At 52.2% G+C, this 15728-nt stretch overlaps 2 protein-coding genes across 2 annotated transcripts; one reads left to right on the top strand and one right to left on the bottom strand.

Annotated features, from left to right (window-relative positions):
• Positions 1 to 590: 590 nt before the first annotated feature.
• On the bottom strand, positions 591 to 4137 carry Urod (uroporphyrinogen decarboxylase). Its single transcript, XM_036178772.1, has 10 exons — positions 4055 to 4137; positions 3330 to 3442; positions 3144 to 3223; positions 3004 to 3066; positions 2567 to 2764; positions 2303 to 2464; positions 1388 to 1525; positions 1127 to 1227; positions 968 to 1034; positions 591 to 833 (listed from the first exon to the last, which is right to left on the bottom strand). Exons 1-10 carry the CDS (start codon positions 4072 to 4074, stop codon positions 672 to 674), a joined length of 1104 nt encoding a protein of 367 aa, XP_036034665.1. The 5' UTR covers positions 4075 to 4137; the 3' UTR covers positions 591 to 671.
• Positions 4138 to 5094: 957 nt separating this feature from the next.
• Hectd3 (HECT domain E3 ubiquitin protein ligase 3) lies at positions 5095 to 13774 on the top strand. Its single transcript, XM_036179341.1, has 21 exons — positions 5095 to 5569; positions 5754 to 5914; positions 6170 to 6262; positions 6341 to 6476; positions 6691 to 6806; positions 6893 to 7006; positions 7142 to 7224; positions 7569 to 7734; positions 8109 to 8190; positions 9009 to 9191; positions 9351 to 9403; positions 9576 to 9640; positions 9775 to 9878; positions 10105 to 10224; positions 10327 to 10416; positions 11738 to 11944; positions 12136 to 12265; positions 12363 to 12437; positions 12543 to 12624; positions 12721 to 12792; positions 12914 to 13774. The coding sequence occupies exons 1-21, from the start codon at positions 5201 to 5203 to the stop codon at positions 12996 to 12998; spliced, it is 2586 nt and encodes an 861-aa protein (XP_036035234.1). The 5' UTR covers positions 5095 to 5200; the 3' UTR covers positions 12999 to 13774.
• Positions 13775 to 15728: the final 1954 nt, after the last annotated feature.

Here is a 15728-nt window from a genome sequence, read left to right on the forward strand (position 1 = left end):
CTAAAGTCTCCTCAGCTCCTGTTTGCCTAGATTCCATCTTCCTCTCCTGAACTCCGGAGTGGTTTAGCCACTTCTGTGCCCTTTTTGATCTGTCTTCTCCTTCCTTCAAAGACACAAAGCCCTGTGGACCCTTTGTCTATAAATGCCACAGCCCCAACTATCTGGAAAGGTCTACCTAATATCATGTCACTCCCGGCTTGGATGGCTGGTAGCACAATGGTAGTGTGAGCCTGGTGTTAATGCTGTAGGGCATGTCCACTGATACCTGAGCCCTGAGACTTGTAGAAGAAGACACAGAGGAGGCATAAGGAAAGGAACAAAGGAGCCTGGCCCGGTGTAGCGCACAGCTTTAGTCCCAGCACTTGAGAGACAGAGGTAGGTGGATTTCTAAGTTCCAAGGCCAACCTGGGCTACATAGTTCCAAGCGGGTGTGCGTGTGTGCGTGTGCATGTGCGTGTGTGCGTGTGTGAGTGTGTGTGTGTGTGTGTGTGTATATGTGTGTGTGTGTGTGTAAGAGGGAGAGGAAGTGGCCGGGAGTGGGTGGGGAGGGGAATGACTGAGGATAAAAACATAAACCTTTACAAACAAAGGAACATGTTACAATCCAACTCTGGAAGTTTATTCTTCTAGAAACAACCTGTGTTGGTGGTCCTTGAGGGGAAGGCATATACTTAATTCTGTCGAAGCAGACGTGAATGTTTGTGTACAGCATCCACAAAGGCTCCTACATGTTCTGGGTCCATGTCAGGATAAAGTCCGTGCCCTAGGTTGGCAATATAGCGTTGTGGCCCAAATTCATCCAGCATCTGCTGCACCAGTCGACCGATCTCTTCCTAGAGCACCAAGATAAAGGAGAGGGAGAACAGTATAATGAAACCACACACACACACACACACACACACACACACACACACACAATCACCCAACCATTGCACAGTGCATAGAGAAAACCTTGCCCAGTTATTACCTCAGATGCATACAAGGCACAGGGATCCAGGTTCCCCTGCAAGGTCACCATCTTCCCCACACGCTCCCTGTAAAATACATCACCACATTCTCATCACTTCATATTTGGGGATTGTACCCCTCTACCTCAACCTGTAGTGCCTACTGCTCCATCACTCACCGGGCTTTCTTTGGTGCCACTGTCCAGTCAAGCCCAACTACCTCATAGCCAGCCTGGGCCAGCTCTTCCAGGGCAAAATGTCCATCCTTAGCAAAGATGATCTGGAGAAAAAGAGCAGATCTCTGACACTAAGCCTTGTGGTGCCCAGTAGCCTTCCTTGGCTGTGCTTCTGCTGCCCTCCAGTGGTGACTTCAGTCCACGCAGGACTCGGCCCTGAAAGTGCTACAGGCCTTCCTTCACTCAACCTGTCCCAGTCCTCACCATGGGCACTGGTGCCAGACCTGCCTTCTGCAGCCCAGCCTTCACTCGCTTGGCCACATCCCGGATGTAGGGCAGTGCAAACTTGCCGAAGAGCTCTGAGCCAAGATGTCCTGCATGGGACTCAAAGAGCTGCAATGCCTGTAGATAGGTGATAAGAAAAATTAACGCCTAGCACACTAAGAAGTACCTCAGGCCCACATACAGATTATGCCTTAATTCTTCTCAGGTGACTTTAAAACCTTGACCTATTCCCTGAGGCTGGGAGCTCAATTCCATTCAAAGAGTTTTGCTTTGAAAAACAGAACCCAGGCAGTGGTGGCCCATGTCTTTAATCCCAGCACTCAGGAAGCAAATGCAGGTAGATCAATGAGTTCAAGGCCAGCCTGGTCTACAGAGTGAGATCCAGGTTGAGACCCTGTCTCAAAAAAACCAAAAAAGAAAGAAAACAGCCGGGCAGTGGTAGCACACACCATTCATCCCAGCACTTGGGAGGCAGAGGCAGAAGCAGTTTTGCCTTCTCCTAGCAGCAGCTTCAATTTCCAAAAACTCAGACCTTTAAGCCCCGCTGACAGTTTTAGGAAGGACTTAGAATCTAAGTGGTTCTTAACCTGTGGGTCATGACTCCTTTAAGGCCAAATGACCCATTTCTCTCACAGGGGTCACATATCAGATATTTACATTATAGTTCATAACACTAGAAAACAGCTATGAAGTAACAACAAAATAATTTTATGGTTGGGAGTCACCATAACATGCACTGTACTAAAGATCAGCATTAGGAAGGTCGAAAACCACTTAGATACTCCAACCAGATCACTGGAGGAAAACTAAGAGCCCTGCTTTCTCCACTTTAGAAAGCCATTGCTTGGGGTCCTGGCAGACCAAGCTGCAGCCTGTTTGTCTCTAGAGACTCACCTGAGCACCAGCAGCCACTTGTCCTATTAGATATGGGACTAGAGCATCAGTGAGTATGCCAAGCAGCTGGTGACTGGCCTGTGGTCTTTGGTAGAGCCATCGCTTGGCCTGAGCCATGGTGCTTGAACCGCCACCCTCAATCATGTATGTCATCAGGGTCCACTGCAGAAGGATACAAAGATGTCACAGCACAGAATCCTTTGCTATACCAAGCCTGCCAGAACGACCTCTTCATGCTCCAGTTCATGCCCTGTGCAGAATTACCGGAGCACCAGCAAAGCCAATTAGTGGCACACGTCCAGCCAGCTGTTGTCGAGTAAGAGTGATGGCTTGGAACACATAGTCCAACTCTGAGGCCACTGTTGCTGGATCCCGTAGACGCTCTAGGTCCCGCTCTTCTCTTAATGGCTCTGGGAATGTGGGTCCTTTGCCAGGTACCATGGTCACCTCCATGCCCAGTGCCTTAAGGGGAATAAGATATCTGGTTTCACAGTCTGGAACTGCAGAGGGGAAGGGTTCTGTTCAACCCATGTGATAAGGAAGGAAAGAAAAGAATAAACCCCCTGGCAAACTCCATCTTAGTGTTTTTCTCTACCCAGTTATGTACTTATCTTGAAACCTGATAAGACAGGATTTCCAAGGAGTGCTTTCCTTTCCTTTTTTTTTTTTTAAGCCCACATTCAAGGATCAGGATTGAGTACCTGGGGTACAACAAGGATGTCAGAGAAGATGATGGCAGCATCCAGAGGGAATCTTCTTAGTGGCTGTAGGGAATAACAAATAGGTTAGTAAGGAGACACACTGAGGGCACAAATCCCACGCTCGTTTGTGGGGCCCTCACCTGCAGAGTCAGTTCACAACAAGCCTCAGGAGAGCGACAGGTGCTGAAGAAGTCCTGGGTAGACCTAGTTTCCCTAAACTCTGCAAGAGGAGAAGGAGAACAGCACTCAACCAGGAGGTCTAAAGTTATCATCGGCCCCTGAACTTCACCTTCTAGAGTTTTATCTAGACCATAGCTTTGTGTGACCTGGTAAGTATCGGCCTGCTTGTCGCATGCACCAAACGGGAGTGTAGTCTGTTTCCTCTCCCCAAGCTGCTTTCAGGAACGTGTCATTCTTCAGCTCCGGAAAATTCTGGAGTCTGGAGATCGGGTGGAGGGGAGAGGTAGGAGTAAGTGTCATTATGCTAGACTGGGGTTTGGGGAAGGCGTGTTCAGTCAAGCACCGCTATCTGCCGCCTCCAGGTCGCTTGCAAACCATGGCTCCCCACCCATTCCGCCTCCTCTCTATCAGGTGGCACACAAGACTCTAGGAGGGGGGCCCACTGGGGCCTCTCTCATACACGTTTGTCCAGCTTTCCCAAACTGGAGGGACTAGGGAGGTGGAATGAAAATCCAGTAAGGAGAGTTTGGGGAAAAGTTTATCTCGGGGACCGGGCCGCAAGTGGCAGGGTGATTCCCGAAACGACAGAGAGGATCAGAGTTGATGGTCCCAGTGCTAGTTAGACGTTCTGAGTCACCTCTGAAAGTCTAAGGACGCAGTCCCGCGAGGTAGTCCCTGGAATGGAGATTAGGGAAAGGGCCAGCGAGCAGGGAAGGTTCTATTCCATGATTGGAATGATTTGGAATCACAGCGATTTGGGTTCGTACTGGGAGATCTCCAGAAAAATAAGAGTTTAGGGACATATCCCTGAATTGGAAGACTCAGATCAGAAAGCAAGGTAGCCACAGCGCGTGCAGTTGTGTTGACTCACCTCAACCCGTTCGCCTCCATGGTAAACAGTAACTGAGCAGTCTCCGGTCACCGCTTTAATCTGAGTCTCCGCCCACACAGTCCAGGCTCCGCCCCTTCCTAAAGAGAACCTCGGACGTCGCCATATTGAGAGCCACGTGACCATTCCGTCACTGACAGCTTTGGGGCTGCCCTCCCTGCTGCCCGTAGGACCCCAGCAATTTTTCACCGTAAAGTCCAGTGTTACGCCGCAGTAACAAACGACGCAAAGAAAAGACTTCTCAATACGTCTTAAGGTGGCATGAGAAAATTGTTCCTATCTGTGGCCCAGAAATCCCGAATTTAGCCCAAGTCTCGCTTTCACTCCCATCCATGAGTCCATGGCGAAGGAATGATGCAAAAGGCTGTACACGGAACTAAAGGTGCTCTTAACTGCTGAGCCAGCCCCCGGTAATCCCATTTAGGTGGACAACGAGTATTAGTCTCCCGGGATTAGAAGCAAAAAAAAAAAAAAAAAAAAAAAAAAAGCATCTATCCGGAATGATTGAACATTCCTATCAGTGACGGGGAGGGGGTCATTCTACCAAACATTTAGTCACACCGCCTCTAGGATAGGTAGTTTAACAAATTTAAAGGTGTTTCTCAAGCAGGGCATGGTGGTTCACACCTTTAATCCCTGCACTTGGGAGACTGAGGCAGGCGGCTCTCTGTGAGTTCGAGGCCAGCCTGGTCTGCATAATGGGTTCCGGGACAGTCAGGGCTACCCAGAGAAATCCTGTCTAGAAAAACGGGGGGAAATGCAGTTACAGTGATCAAGGGAAGATAGAACAGTGGCTTGAACAAGGGTAGCAGCACTAGCTTGAATAAAGCCCGTGAGAGGATCGCGAGGTCGAAACTAGCCTGTGCTACATAATGAGCCCCTACCTCAGGAGTCTACTTTTGAGTCTGGTTGCGTTAGCCGGGGACGGGGTCACAAAATAGGGAATATCGCTGAGTGTCAGAGTACACCTGACCATACGGTGGCGATGGGCTGTGCACGTAATCCAAAACATACGGCCAAGTAGGGTGGAAGGCGGAGCAGGGCGTGGTGGGAAGCTGAGCTTGCGGTCCCCCTGTGCTGCCGCCGGGCAAGGTTTCCCTGGACGAGTTTCACCTCCGCGGCTTCACCATGGCTGGCCCTGGCCCGGGAGCTGCGCTCGAGTGCCCCAGACAGCTCCTGGGCCGCGTGCGCTTCCTGGCCGAGGCGGCGCGGAGCCTCCGGGCCGGGCTGCCGCTGCCCGCGGCGCTGGCTTTCGTGCCGCGAGAGGTGCTCTACAAGCTTTACAAGGACCCAGCGGGACCGTCGCGCGTGCTGCTGCCGGTGTGGGAGGCAGAGGGCCTGGGGCTGCGTGTAGGTGCCGCGGGCCCTGCCCCCGGCACCGGCTCGGGACCGCTGCGCGCCGCCCGCGACAGTATTGAGCTCCGGCGTGGCGCCTGTGTGCGCACCACCGGCGAGGAGCTGTGCAACGGCCACGGCCTCTGGGTGAAGTTGACCAAGGTGCGCCCCGGTGGGCCGGGACCCAGCCAAAGACCCCTTGGATCCGGCCAAAGCCCCGGTTGTTCCCATAGTGAGCTGGCATTGCTTTCGGTGCTCTTTGCCCTGGGCTGGGCTGGGCGAGCCGCTGGGCTGCTCCCTGACATCCGTCCCCTGACGACTGTCCCCATCTGGCATGTCCCTGCAGGAGCAGCTGGCCGAACACCTGAGTGACTGCTCGCTGGACGAAGGCTGGCTTCTGGTATGTCGCCCGGCGGAGGGCGGGGCCCGCCTTGTACCCATCGACACTCCAGACCACCTGCAGCGGCAGCAGCAGCTCTTTGGTGTAGACTACCGGCCGGTGCTCAGGTCCTGCAACTGAAAGAACGCTACTTGGTGTCCAGCGGGGCAGGGGGGTTGGAAGCGCGACCCAAATCCAGACCTTGGGTTGTGTGAGATTTCGGGGTGGAGGTTGTGGCAAGAACAGGCAGAGAGGAGACCTGAAGGGGTGGGATAAGGTTTCTGGAGGCTTGGAGGTAGACCTCTAGAGAAGGCTCTAGACCTTGGAGGTGGTGTCCTGTTGCCCATACCTCCCTCCTCATTTACCCGGCTCTGTGCCCACAGATGGGAACAGGTGGTGGACCTGACATACTCCCATCGCCTAGGGTCCAGGCCTCAGCCAGCAGAGGCCTACACGGAAGCGATACAAAGACTACTGTGAGTTATCTGGAGTGGGGTGGAAGAGGAGGGAGCAGGGCCTGAACCCAGCCTAATCAGGGCTTTGGGGTTGCTTAGCTATGTGCCCCCAACATGGACATATGAGTGCGATGAGGACCTGATCCACTTCTTATATGACCACCTGGGCAAAGAAGATGAGAACCTGGGTAGTGTGAAGCAGTATGTGGAAAGCATAGATGTTTCCTCCTACACGGTGGGTGCTAACACTCCTCCTGTGGCTAGATACAGTCACATTCCTCAATGCTAGGTCCAGAACTCCCATTGCCAAACCGGGGCCAAATCATCGTTCCCCACAAGCCACACTTCGTCCCTCTCCTCTTGGGTCCCAGACACCCTTCCCTACCCCCCACCCAACTCAAACATTTGCCCAGTGCAAATGTGACTCCACCTTTCTGCTCCTACCCTAGGAGGAGTTCAATGTGTCCTGCCTGACGGATAGCAATGCAGACACCTACTGGGAGAGCGATGGGTCTCAGTGCCAACACTGGGTACGGCTTACCATGAAGAAAGGCACAATTGTCAAGTGAGTAGGCTCTGGGCCGGACAGGGTGGGTGAGCCATGTGCTCTGGGTGCCTAGAGACTCACTCAGACATACTCTGAACCTTCAGGAAGCTGCTACTCACAGTGGATACCACAGATGACAACTTCATGCCTAAGCGGGTAGTGGTCTATGGGGGTGAAGGTGACAACCTGAAGAAGCTGAGTGACGTCAACATTGACGAGTGAGCGGGCTGTCCTGGGGTGGGAAGTGGGGTATGATCTTCACAATGGGGCCAAGCTCAGCTTGAATGGAACCCCAGAAGTTCCTGAGGGCCTAAGGCAGCAAGTATCTGAACTGCTTTATACCTGTCTCCTAGGACCCTGATTGGGGACGTCTGTGTCTTGGAGGACATGACTGTCCATCTTCCAATCATCGAGATCCGAATCGTTGAGTGTCGAGGTGGGGCTTAAGGCTATAAGGAATCCCAGGATGTGGTTGGGGGCAAGCTGACAGTATGGAGAGAAGGGAATTGATTTGGAGTTAAGGTAAAGCTATGGGGCCAGAGACAGGTATAAGCCAACCTTAAAGCCATAAGGATAGTTAAGCTCATTTAGAAAAGGATCCACAGGCATCCCAACAGCATAGAGGTGGAATGAATATATAAATATCAGAATCATGTGATAGAATCTCGGAAGCCTCTCGTGGCTAACTGACAAAATGCCAACCTTTAAGGAGCCATTCCCAGGTCTGAGAGCCAAGAAAGCTGCATATGGAAATGACCATACGCTGACTCCTTCCCTCAGATGACGGGATTGATGTTCGTCTTCGAGGGGTCAAGATCAAGTCCTCTAGACAGCGGGAACTAGGCTTGAACGCAGACCTGTTCCAGCCAGCCAGTCTGGTGCGATATCCACGCTTAGAAGGCACTGACCCAGAAGTGCTCTACCGAAGAGCTGTCCTTGTGCAGAGGTAACCATGGTGCTGGCCCTGCATGCCTCTTTTCCCTAAGCCTTGGGAGTCTACATGGAGGAGGCCCCAAAGTCTGATAAAATAAACTAGTCCGCTTCCAGGGCGAGTGCATCTCCTGATCATCGCTCTGTCCCTGTGGATTAGAGACTGGGGTCTTACATCCATGCTAAATTCTTTCTGTTTTTGTTTTGTTTTGTTTTGTTTTTGAGACAGGGTTTCTTTGTGTAGCCTTGGCCATCCTAGAGCTCACTTTGTAGCCTAGGCTGGCCTCGAACTCACAGAGATCTGCCTGTCTCTGCCTTTTAAGCGCTGGGATTAAAGGGGTGCACCACCACTGCACAGCATCCACGCTAAACTCTTTATCTTCACCACAGATTCATCAAGATCCTGGACAGTGTCCTGCACCACCTGGTACCTGCATGGGACCACACACTGGGCACCTTCAGTGAGATTAAAGTGAGTCTGAACCCTGCAGTACTAACCTGGGCACTGGGTTCCTCCTTCCCGTTCATCTAGTTTTCATTCTTTAGCAGAAAGTTCCTGAAACCCCTTGGGCTAGACCCTTTCTGCTTCTGGAAACCAAGAACAAAGCCAGACACGGGTGATGAAAAGTTAGGGTTTGAGGGGCTGGTCCCCGCACAGTGAAATAGGCAAGAGGAGGCAGGGAAGGAACTACACAGGTGACAGCCATGTAGAAGGTACCCGCTGGGCGCTGCGGCAGCTCCAGGACTTAAAGAAAACATACAGCTCGGCGTGAGTGTGACATGGATGAGACTGGAAAGGGGCTGATGGGAAGCATAGTCTGTGTCTCAAGAGCCTCGGGTACCAGGGTGTGAAGTAGGGACTTGGCTATGGTCAGTGGAACTATTAGAAAGCTTGTAAGAAGCTGGGCGGTGGTGGCGCACACCTGTAATCCCAGCACTCGGGAGGCAGAGGCAGGTGGATCTCTGTGAGTTTGAGGCCAGCCTGGTCTACAAAGCAAGTTCCAGGACAGCCAGGACTGTACAGAGAAACCGTCCTGAAAAAAAAGAGAGAGAGAGAGAGAGAGAGAGAGAGAGAGAGAGAGAGAGAGAGAAAGCTCGTTAGGTAATATTAGGTTTGTGTTGTTTTAGAGTTCCCTTTGTGGTTAGTTTAAGGAAGAAACTATAGGCAAGAACAGACTGCACTGGACTTGACTGGGATGGTAAAATTGGGTCTAGGCGTAGAGGAGAGTCCCAGAGCTAGACGAAAGCTGACTGCCCACTGAGTCTGCCTTGGCCGCCTCTCCTCACCAGCAAGTGAAACAGTCCCTGCTGCTATCACGCCAGCGGCCCGGCTTGGTAGCACAGTGCCTTCGTGATTCGGAAAGCAGCAAGCCCAGCTTCATGCCACGGCTGTACATCAACCGCCGCCTGGCCATGGAACACCGTGCCTGCCCTTCTCGGGACCCTGCCTGCAAGAATGCAGTCTTCACCCAGGTCTGGCCCACCTGGATTAGACTGAGGGAGGGTCAGTAAAGGGCCTAGGGGTTTAGTCCGAGAGGGACTTGAGCAAGGTCTGTGGGCGGGAAGAGGGACAGCTGTTTAACATAAACTTCCCACGGCTCCCACCTACTCCCATTTTCTCATGTCCCCCAGGTTTATGAAGGCCTCAAGCCTTCTGACAAGTATGAAAAGCCCTTGGACTACAGGTATGGCATGAGGGTTAGGGACTTGCCCAGGGCATATACATCCACACGCTACGCCTAGCACCTCTCACTATTACCACTCTGTAGTCTTTTCCTGGCTGGTCTCTGGGCTAGTTAATGTGCCTGAGCTCAGTCAGCCCTAGCAGAGCAGAGATCCATCCATCTCTATTTCCAGGTGGCCCATGCGCTATGACCAGTGGTGGGAATGTAAATTCATTGCAGAAGGCATCATTGACCAAGGTGAGGCCATGACATGGCTTCCAGTTGTTATCCTTTTAGAGTGTTAGCACTTTCTGGGATTACCAGCTAATAGACACAGGAAGCCTGCTTGTTACCCCTTATGAAAGCCCAGCTAAAAGCATCTGTCATTTCAGGTGGTGGCTTCCGTGACAGCCTGGCAGATATGTCAGAAGAGCTGTGCCCCAGCTCAGCTGACACCCCTGTGCCTCTGCCCTTCTTTGTGCGCACAGCAAACCAGGTGATTGTCTCCCCACCCACCAGCAAATTTCTGCTATCTGCAAATCTCTTGAGAACTAGATGGAGCTAACTGAGCAGTAGAGGGATTGAATTACCAGGGCATCCTTTTACATTAGGAGGGATGGGGGAGGGGGGAACAGTAGACTTCTGGTGAAGTCTTTAGGGTACTAGTGGTAGGAAAATAGGGTCTACCCCATGTCCTACTGATAGTGTTGTCTCTGGGGCAGGGCAATGGCACTGGTGAGGCCCGGGACATGTATGTGCCTAATCCCTCTTGCCGAGACTTTGCCAAGTATGAGTGGATCGGACAGCTGATGGGGGCTGCCCTTCGGGGTAAGGAGTTCCTGGTGAGTAACACAATCATCACCTGTCAGCTAAGCCCAGGCCTCGAAAGAAGGGCCTGCAAACCTGGGAGGCTCAGTGAGAAGACAGCTGCGTTTGTCACTCAGGTATTGGCCCTGCCTGGGTTCGTGTGGAAGCAGCTGTCTGGTGAGGAGGTGAGCTGGAGCAAAGACTTCCCAGCTGTGGACTCCGTGTTGGTGAGCAGGACCTGGACCCGTGTTTCCTCTGCCCAGACCCACTGCCCCCAAGTACATGTGTTCACTCTTTAGTCCCACCGACTCCCATGGATTCAGCTGCTGTCTTTGCTCTGATAATTCCTAAAATCCTTACCTCCAGCTCACACTTCTCTCCTTAGCCTGGGGCCATATATGCATCTACCTCAAGACGGCACATCTGAGCCTTGCACTCAGCCTGCTCTTCACCTTATCCCCAGTCCACCACCTCTTGGGCTCCAGGCTCAGAATTGCACCCCTAGCCTCCTTTGCCCATGCCAAAGTCATCAGGGTCTTTTTGTGTTTATTCTGGTTTTTGCCTTTATTTTTTTAGCATATTTGTGTGTATGCCTCTGTGTGTGTGTGTGTGTGTGTGTGTGTGTGTGTGTGTGTGTGTGTGTAAGTAGGGAGGGAGGGAGGGAGGTGCACCATGATACATATGTAGAGGTCAGAGGACAACTTTAGGAATTAAATCTCTTTCTACCATGAGATCCTGGGAGTTGAACTCAGGTCATCGGACTTGGTGGTAGGTGCTTTTATGCACTGAACCATCTTGCCAGCCCTGTTTTTTGCTCTTTGCAGTAGGGTCTCATGTAGTAGAGGATATGCAGTTGAGGAGGATGGCCTTGAACTTCTCATCTTCCCACTCCACCTCCTAAATGCTGGATTGCAGGCATGTGTCATCCACCATGCCTGGCTTAGGGTCACCCTACCTCTCCCCGCACAGCGTCCTGTGCCGTCTCTCCCTGGAATCCGTGTGCTCCTCCCATCTCACTGCTGTCCCCACGGTTCAGGCCAGCTTTTCTTCTGTCCCAGCTGTGTGTTGTAAAAGCTAATGCCCCGTCTCTATTCTTGTCCATCTCATTGCACGCTGCCAGAGTAATTTATTTCACTTTCCTCGGTTAAACCGTGTGATGACTGCTTTGGGCTTAGGGCGGTAGGAACTCTGTAAAGGCCTTACCGACTCCTGTATCTCAGCCATGTGACTCACACTCAGGCTCTAAGCAAAACACTCTTTAGGCCTCTGGAGTTTTCAGCTTTGTCTAAGATGTTCTCTCTCTCTCTCTCTCTCTCTCTCTCTCTCTCTCTCAACTTCCCTTGTGGCCAATTCCCAGCTGTCCTTTGGGTCAGGCTAGGTGCCATTTCCTGCAGGGTGCCAACCCTAACCTCCAAGGCTGGCTGGGTATTGTCTCAATACTTTCCTAGCCCTTTACTGGTCTCTGTACTCTACATTACCCACAGGAAGACAGAAACTGGCTCCCCAGTGAAGAGCTGACACCCCTGCCTCTCTCTCCCCAACCCTCAGGTGAAGCTCCTGGAAGTGATGGAAGGGATGGACAGGGAGACATTTGAGTTCAAGTTCGGGAAGGAGCTAACATTCACCACCGTACTGAGTGATCAGCAGGTGGTGGAGCTGATTCCTGGGGGCACAGGCATCGTGGTGGGATATGAGGACCGCTCTCGCTTCATCCAGCTGGTGCAGAAGGCTCGACTAGAGGAAAGCAAGGAGCAGGTAGCAAACGGGAGCTCTGGGCCTTCCCAACCCCCTTCCCTGCACAGCCGGTAGGCTACCATTACCAGTCCCAATTCTAGCTCTCACCATGACTCTGCCCCTCATTCCTGCTGACCAGTGAGTAGAGATGTCCCCAGTGTGTGCTGAAAAGAGCGTCCTCTTTCCCAGCCGGGCCTTTCCCTCCTCCCTAGGTGGCAGCCATGCAGGCAGGTCTGCTGAAGGTGGTACCACAGGCTGTGCTGGACCTGCTGACCTGGCAAGAGCTGGAAAAGAAGGTGTGTGGGGATCCGGAGGTCACTGTGGATGCTCTGCGCAAGCTCAGTGAGTTCTAGGTGATGGGGCAGTGAAGCTGGGTGGGTGAGGCTTAAGGACTAGCAGAATGAGACCTAAGAATGGATTCTTGCCTTGGCCCCTGCAGCTCGGTTTGAGGACTTTGAACCATCTGACACGCGAGTGCAGTACTTCTGGGAGGCTCTGAACAATTTCACCAACGGTCAGTAGGGGGCAGAGTGGGTCTTGCATTGCCTTGGGACACGGCTTGTGGGCTGGAGAGGCGGGATGGGAGTTGCAGGCGTTAATTTTCTCCTCCTCCACCCAGAGGACCGGAGCCGCTTCCTGCGCTTTGTCACTGGCCGCAGCCGCCTCCCAGCTCGGATCTACATCTACCCAGACAAACTGGGGTGAGTGTGAGTACAGAGAAGGGCCTGAGGTGCCTTCCACATACACACACATCCCTCTACATCTCCTCCTAATCTTTTGCCTCTCAAAACTCCCAGCTATGAGACCACAGATGCTCTGCCTGAGTCTTCCACCTGCTCCAGCACGCTCTTCCTCCCGCACTATGCCAGGTGAGTTTTCTTGAGTTCATGGTCAGGGGTGATGTCCTCGTGTGGAAGGGTGGCGGGCAGCAAAGTGCACCCCTGGGAGCAGCAGAGCTGCCTGCCTAGCCACCTTCTTCCCCTCCTTCAGTGCCAAGGTATGTGAGGAGAAGCTCCGCTATGCCGCCTACAACTGTGTGGCCATCGACACCGACATGAGCCCCTGGGAGGAGTGAGGCTGTGCCTAAGCCCTCACCCAGGCCAACCCAGTTTGAGTCTCAACAGAAGTGACGACGGTTCCGAACACCTCAGCACGGTGGGCCCTGCGCTGCCATGGGAGCCATGAGTAGACACTAATGGTCTAGTCCCCGAAGACCCACAAGCCCTACTCCCTCTCGGGCCTGCTCTGTGAGAGGCATCTTCCACAAGCCCTGCCCGCACAAGCTGCCAGGCCTGAGCTACTTGAAGGGGGCCTCCAGCTCCCCAGCCTGTGGACTTTGATCCCATCTTTGGTTTCCCTCGTTTTCCCCTTCTTTTCTAGCTTCAGCCATGGCTCAAAATTGTTTAAAAATTGATAGGATGGTACTTCAAGCAGGGAGCCAAGGACACAGAGAGTGGCCATCTTCCTTGGTCACGTATCCCCAAGAATGAAGCCCCAGTTGAGTACCCCAACCCCGCACACTAGTCTTCTTCCTCCCACAGCAGCGGGTGTGAGCGCTGTCCTTCCAGCGGCTTGAGTGTACGCCCACTCAACGTTGAGTCTTTACTCATCCCCTCTGTGTGATGCCAGCCCAACCCCTTATCTGCTCCTTCACCCCCGAGATCTCACAGTCGTGGATCCTTATGTCCTCCCAGAACTTTTAGTAGTTCCCTTTTACCATACTCTAAAATATTGAAAGCCTAGACATTAAACTTGCTCTGAGGCTGAGCACACCCGGAGGGCCTCCATGACACTCCTTTAGAAGGTCTTGCACATGGGAAAATTGAATAAATGAATGAGTTCATTTCTTTAGGATGTGCTTTTGTGATGTGATCCCTACTAGACTCATGGTGCTACTGTGTCCTGGAAGAAGGTCTGAGGCCCCTTCTAGTTGCAGGACACATGTGCCTAATGGTAGTGGTGGGGCTTCCCAGTAACACGTCACATCTGGAGTGCAGGCTAGGAATGAGAGCTTAGAGCAGAGGACAGAAGGCTGATACATCTCGAGGTGAATGTGGTGACTTAGAGCTTGGAAGCCCACCACCAGAAGCAAGTGAGCAGAAAGATGGTACATGGAGGGTAGAGCTGGGACAGCTGACTTTGACAGACTTGGAGCACCTGTTGGCCCCAGGTGCCTCCTAACTAAGACTCTAACCCCAAGTACTTGCACCCTCAAGCACAGTCCGTTGGACAGTTGTCTTGGTGTCTTGGTACAATGTATGGCCATTAGCTGCCTATCAAAGCAGAGCATAAACTTTCCTAACATGTCCTCTAGAGCTCACGCTGCCACTTAGAAAGTTCTGTTAATACCCTCTCCACATGGCTGTGTGACTGCCCAGTCCTCTCTCCCACCCTGGAACTCGCCCAACTGAGCCTCCTGGGGCAGCCCTGTCCTGCCCATGACTTTGGGTGGCCACAGGAGACATACATGAGCACCCTCCTCCCCTCCAAGGAGCAGCAGGACTCCCAGGAGCTGCACATCCACCAAGCTCTGTTCTCAGCAAGCTCCTGGTTCTGCTGGTAGAAGGGGTGCCTCCCCACTCTGTCTCCCCTGCAAGTGCTGTGGGGTGTAGTTTGTCTCTGCCCAGACAGGCGTCCTTAGTGTCTCTCTAACACTGTATTTTACAGCCTGCTCTGTATTCATTTAGAAATAAAGTGGTGGTGCATGCCTTTAATCCCAGCACTCAGGAGGCAGAAGTAGGTGGATCTTTCTGAGTTCGAGGTCAGCCTGGTCTACAGAGTGAGTTCCAGGACAGCCAAGGCTACACAGAGAAACTCTGTCTTGGGAAAAGATAAAAAGAAAGAAATGAAGCACAGAGTATAGGTGTCAGGCATCAAGTCTAAAGCACCACGGCACCATGAGTGGTTTTTGCACCGCACCACACTTAACGGGATTGCTGCTGCATCTTTCCCATTATGTAACAGTGTAGAGCATGCATCCTCTCCTTGATGAATTACCATACTTCCTTCTAAGTATGGACCCACTGAAACATTTGTCTTTTTTTTTTTAAGATTTATTTTATTGTTAAAATTATGTGTACACATGTATATCTGTATGGAGTGTGTGTATATGAATGTAGGCACCCAAGGAGGCCATAGGAGGGCATTGGATCCCCTAGAGCTGAAGTTACAGGCATTTGTGAGCCATCTGGTATAGGTACTAGGTACTAACCTCAGGTCCTCTGGAAGAGCAGTGAGTGCTCTTAACTCTCTGCAGCCCCTGGATCATTTGATTCTTTATATGTTCCATCTAATTAAATATCTCTGAGGAACACTTCCTCCAACCCCCACTTTTGTTTTGTTTCTGAGACAGGGTCTTGCTGTGTAACCTGGCCTGGTCTGAAACTCCTTTTGTAGACCAGGCTGGCCATCAACCTCAGCAGTACTGCCTCTACCGCCCAAATGCTGGGATTTCAGGCAGGCACCGGCCACCACACTCAGCCTAAGGAACCCTTTAATGTGAAGGGATTTGCCGTTGTCTGCTCTGGGACATCCTGTGCATTGCAACTGTTTTCCTCATGAATGGAGGTAAGAGCACCCTCATGAAGTTGCTGTGGTGACAAATGTGTGGTCTGTGACAACAGGGTCAACACACATGGTCAGCTGTTTACAAACCTTCAATTTTCATTTCATTTCGAGTGTTACCATCTTCCTTCCTTGGCCAGTTTGTTCTCTCTCGCCTTGTGCACAGGCCTTTAGTCCCAGCACTCAGGAAACAGAGGCAGGTGAATCTCTTGAGTTCAAGGCCATCCTGGCCTACAGAGTG

The sequence above is a fragment of the Onychomys torridus genome, chromosome 2 (genome assembly GCF_903995425.1).
Source record: "Onychomys torridus chromosome 2, mOncTor1.1, whole genome shotgun sequence".
NCBI lineage: Eukaryota > Metazoa > Chordata > Mammalia > Rodentia > Cricetidae > Onychomys > Onychomys torridus.

What these genes read in the sequence shown, in the direction of transcription:
- Hectd3 (XM_036179341.1), top strand. Translation starts at nt 5,201, where the DNA reads ATGGCTGGCCCTGGCCCGGGAGCTGCGCTCGAGTGCCCCAGACAGCTC. An exon ending in AAGAAAGGCACAATTGTCAA is followed by an intron (nt 6,807 to 6,892) that starts GTGAGTAGGCTC and finishes CTGAACCTTCAG; the next exon opens with GAAGCTGCTACTCACAGTGG. An exon ending in TCTGAACAATTTCACCAACG is followed by an intron (nt 12,438 to 12,542) that starts GTCAGTAGGGGG and finishes TCCTCCACCCAG; the next exon opens with AGGACCGGAGCCGCTTCCTG.
- Urod (XM_036178772.1), bottom strand. Translation starts at nt 4,074, where the DNA reads ATGGAGGCGAACGGGTTGAG. An exon ending in ACATCCTTGTTGTACCCCAG is followed by an intron (nt 2,765 to 3,003) that starts GTACTCAATCCT and finishes ATTCCCCTTAAG; the next exon opens with GCACTGGGCATGGAGGTGAC. An exon ending in GTGGCACCAAAGAAAGCCCG is followed by an intron (nt 1,035 to 1,126) that starts GTGAGTGATGGA and finishes TGTATTTTACAG; the next exon opens with GGAGCGTGTGGGGAAGATGG.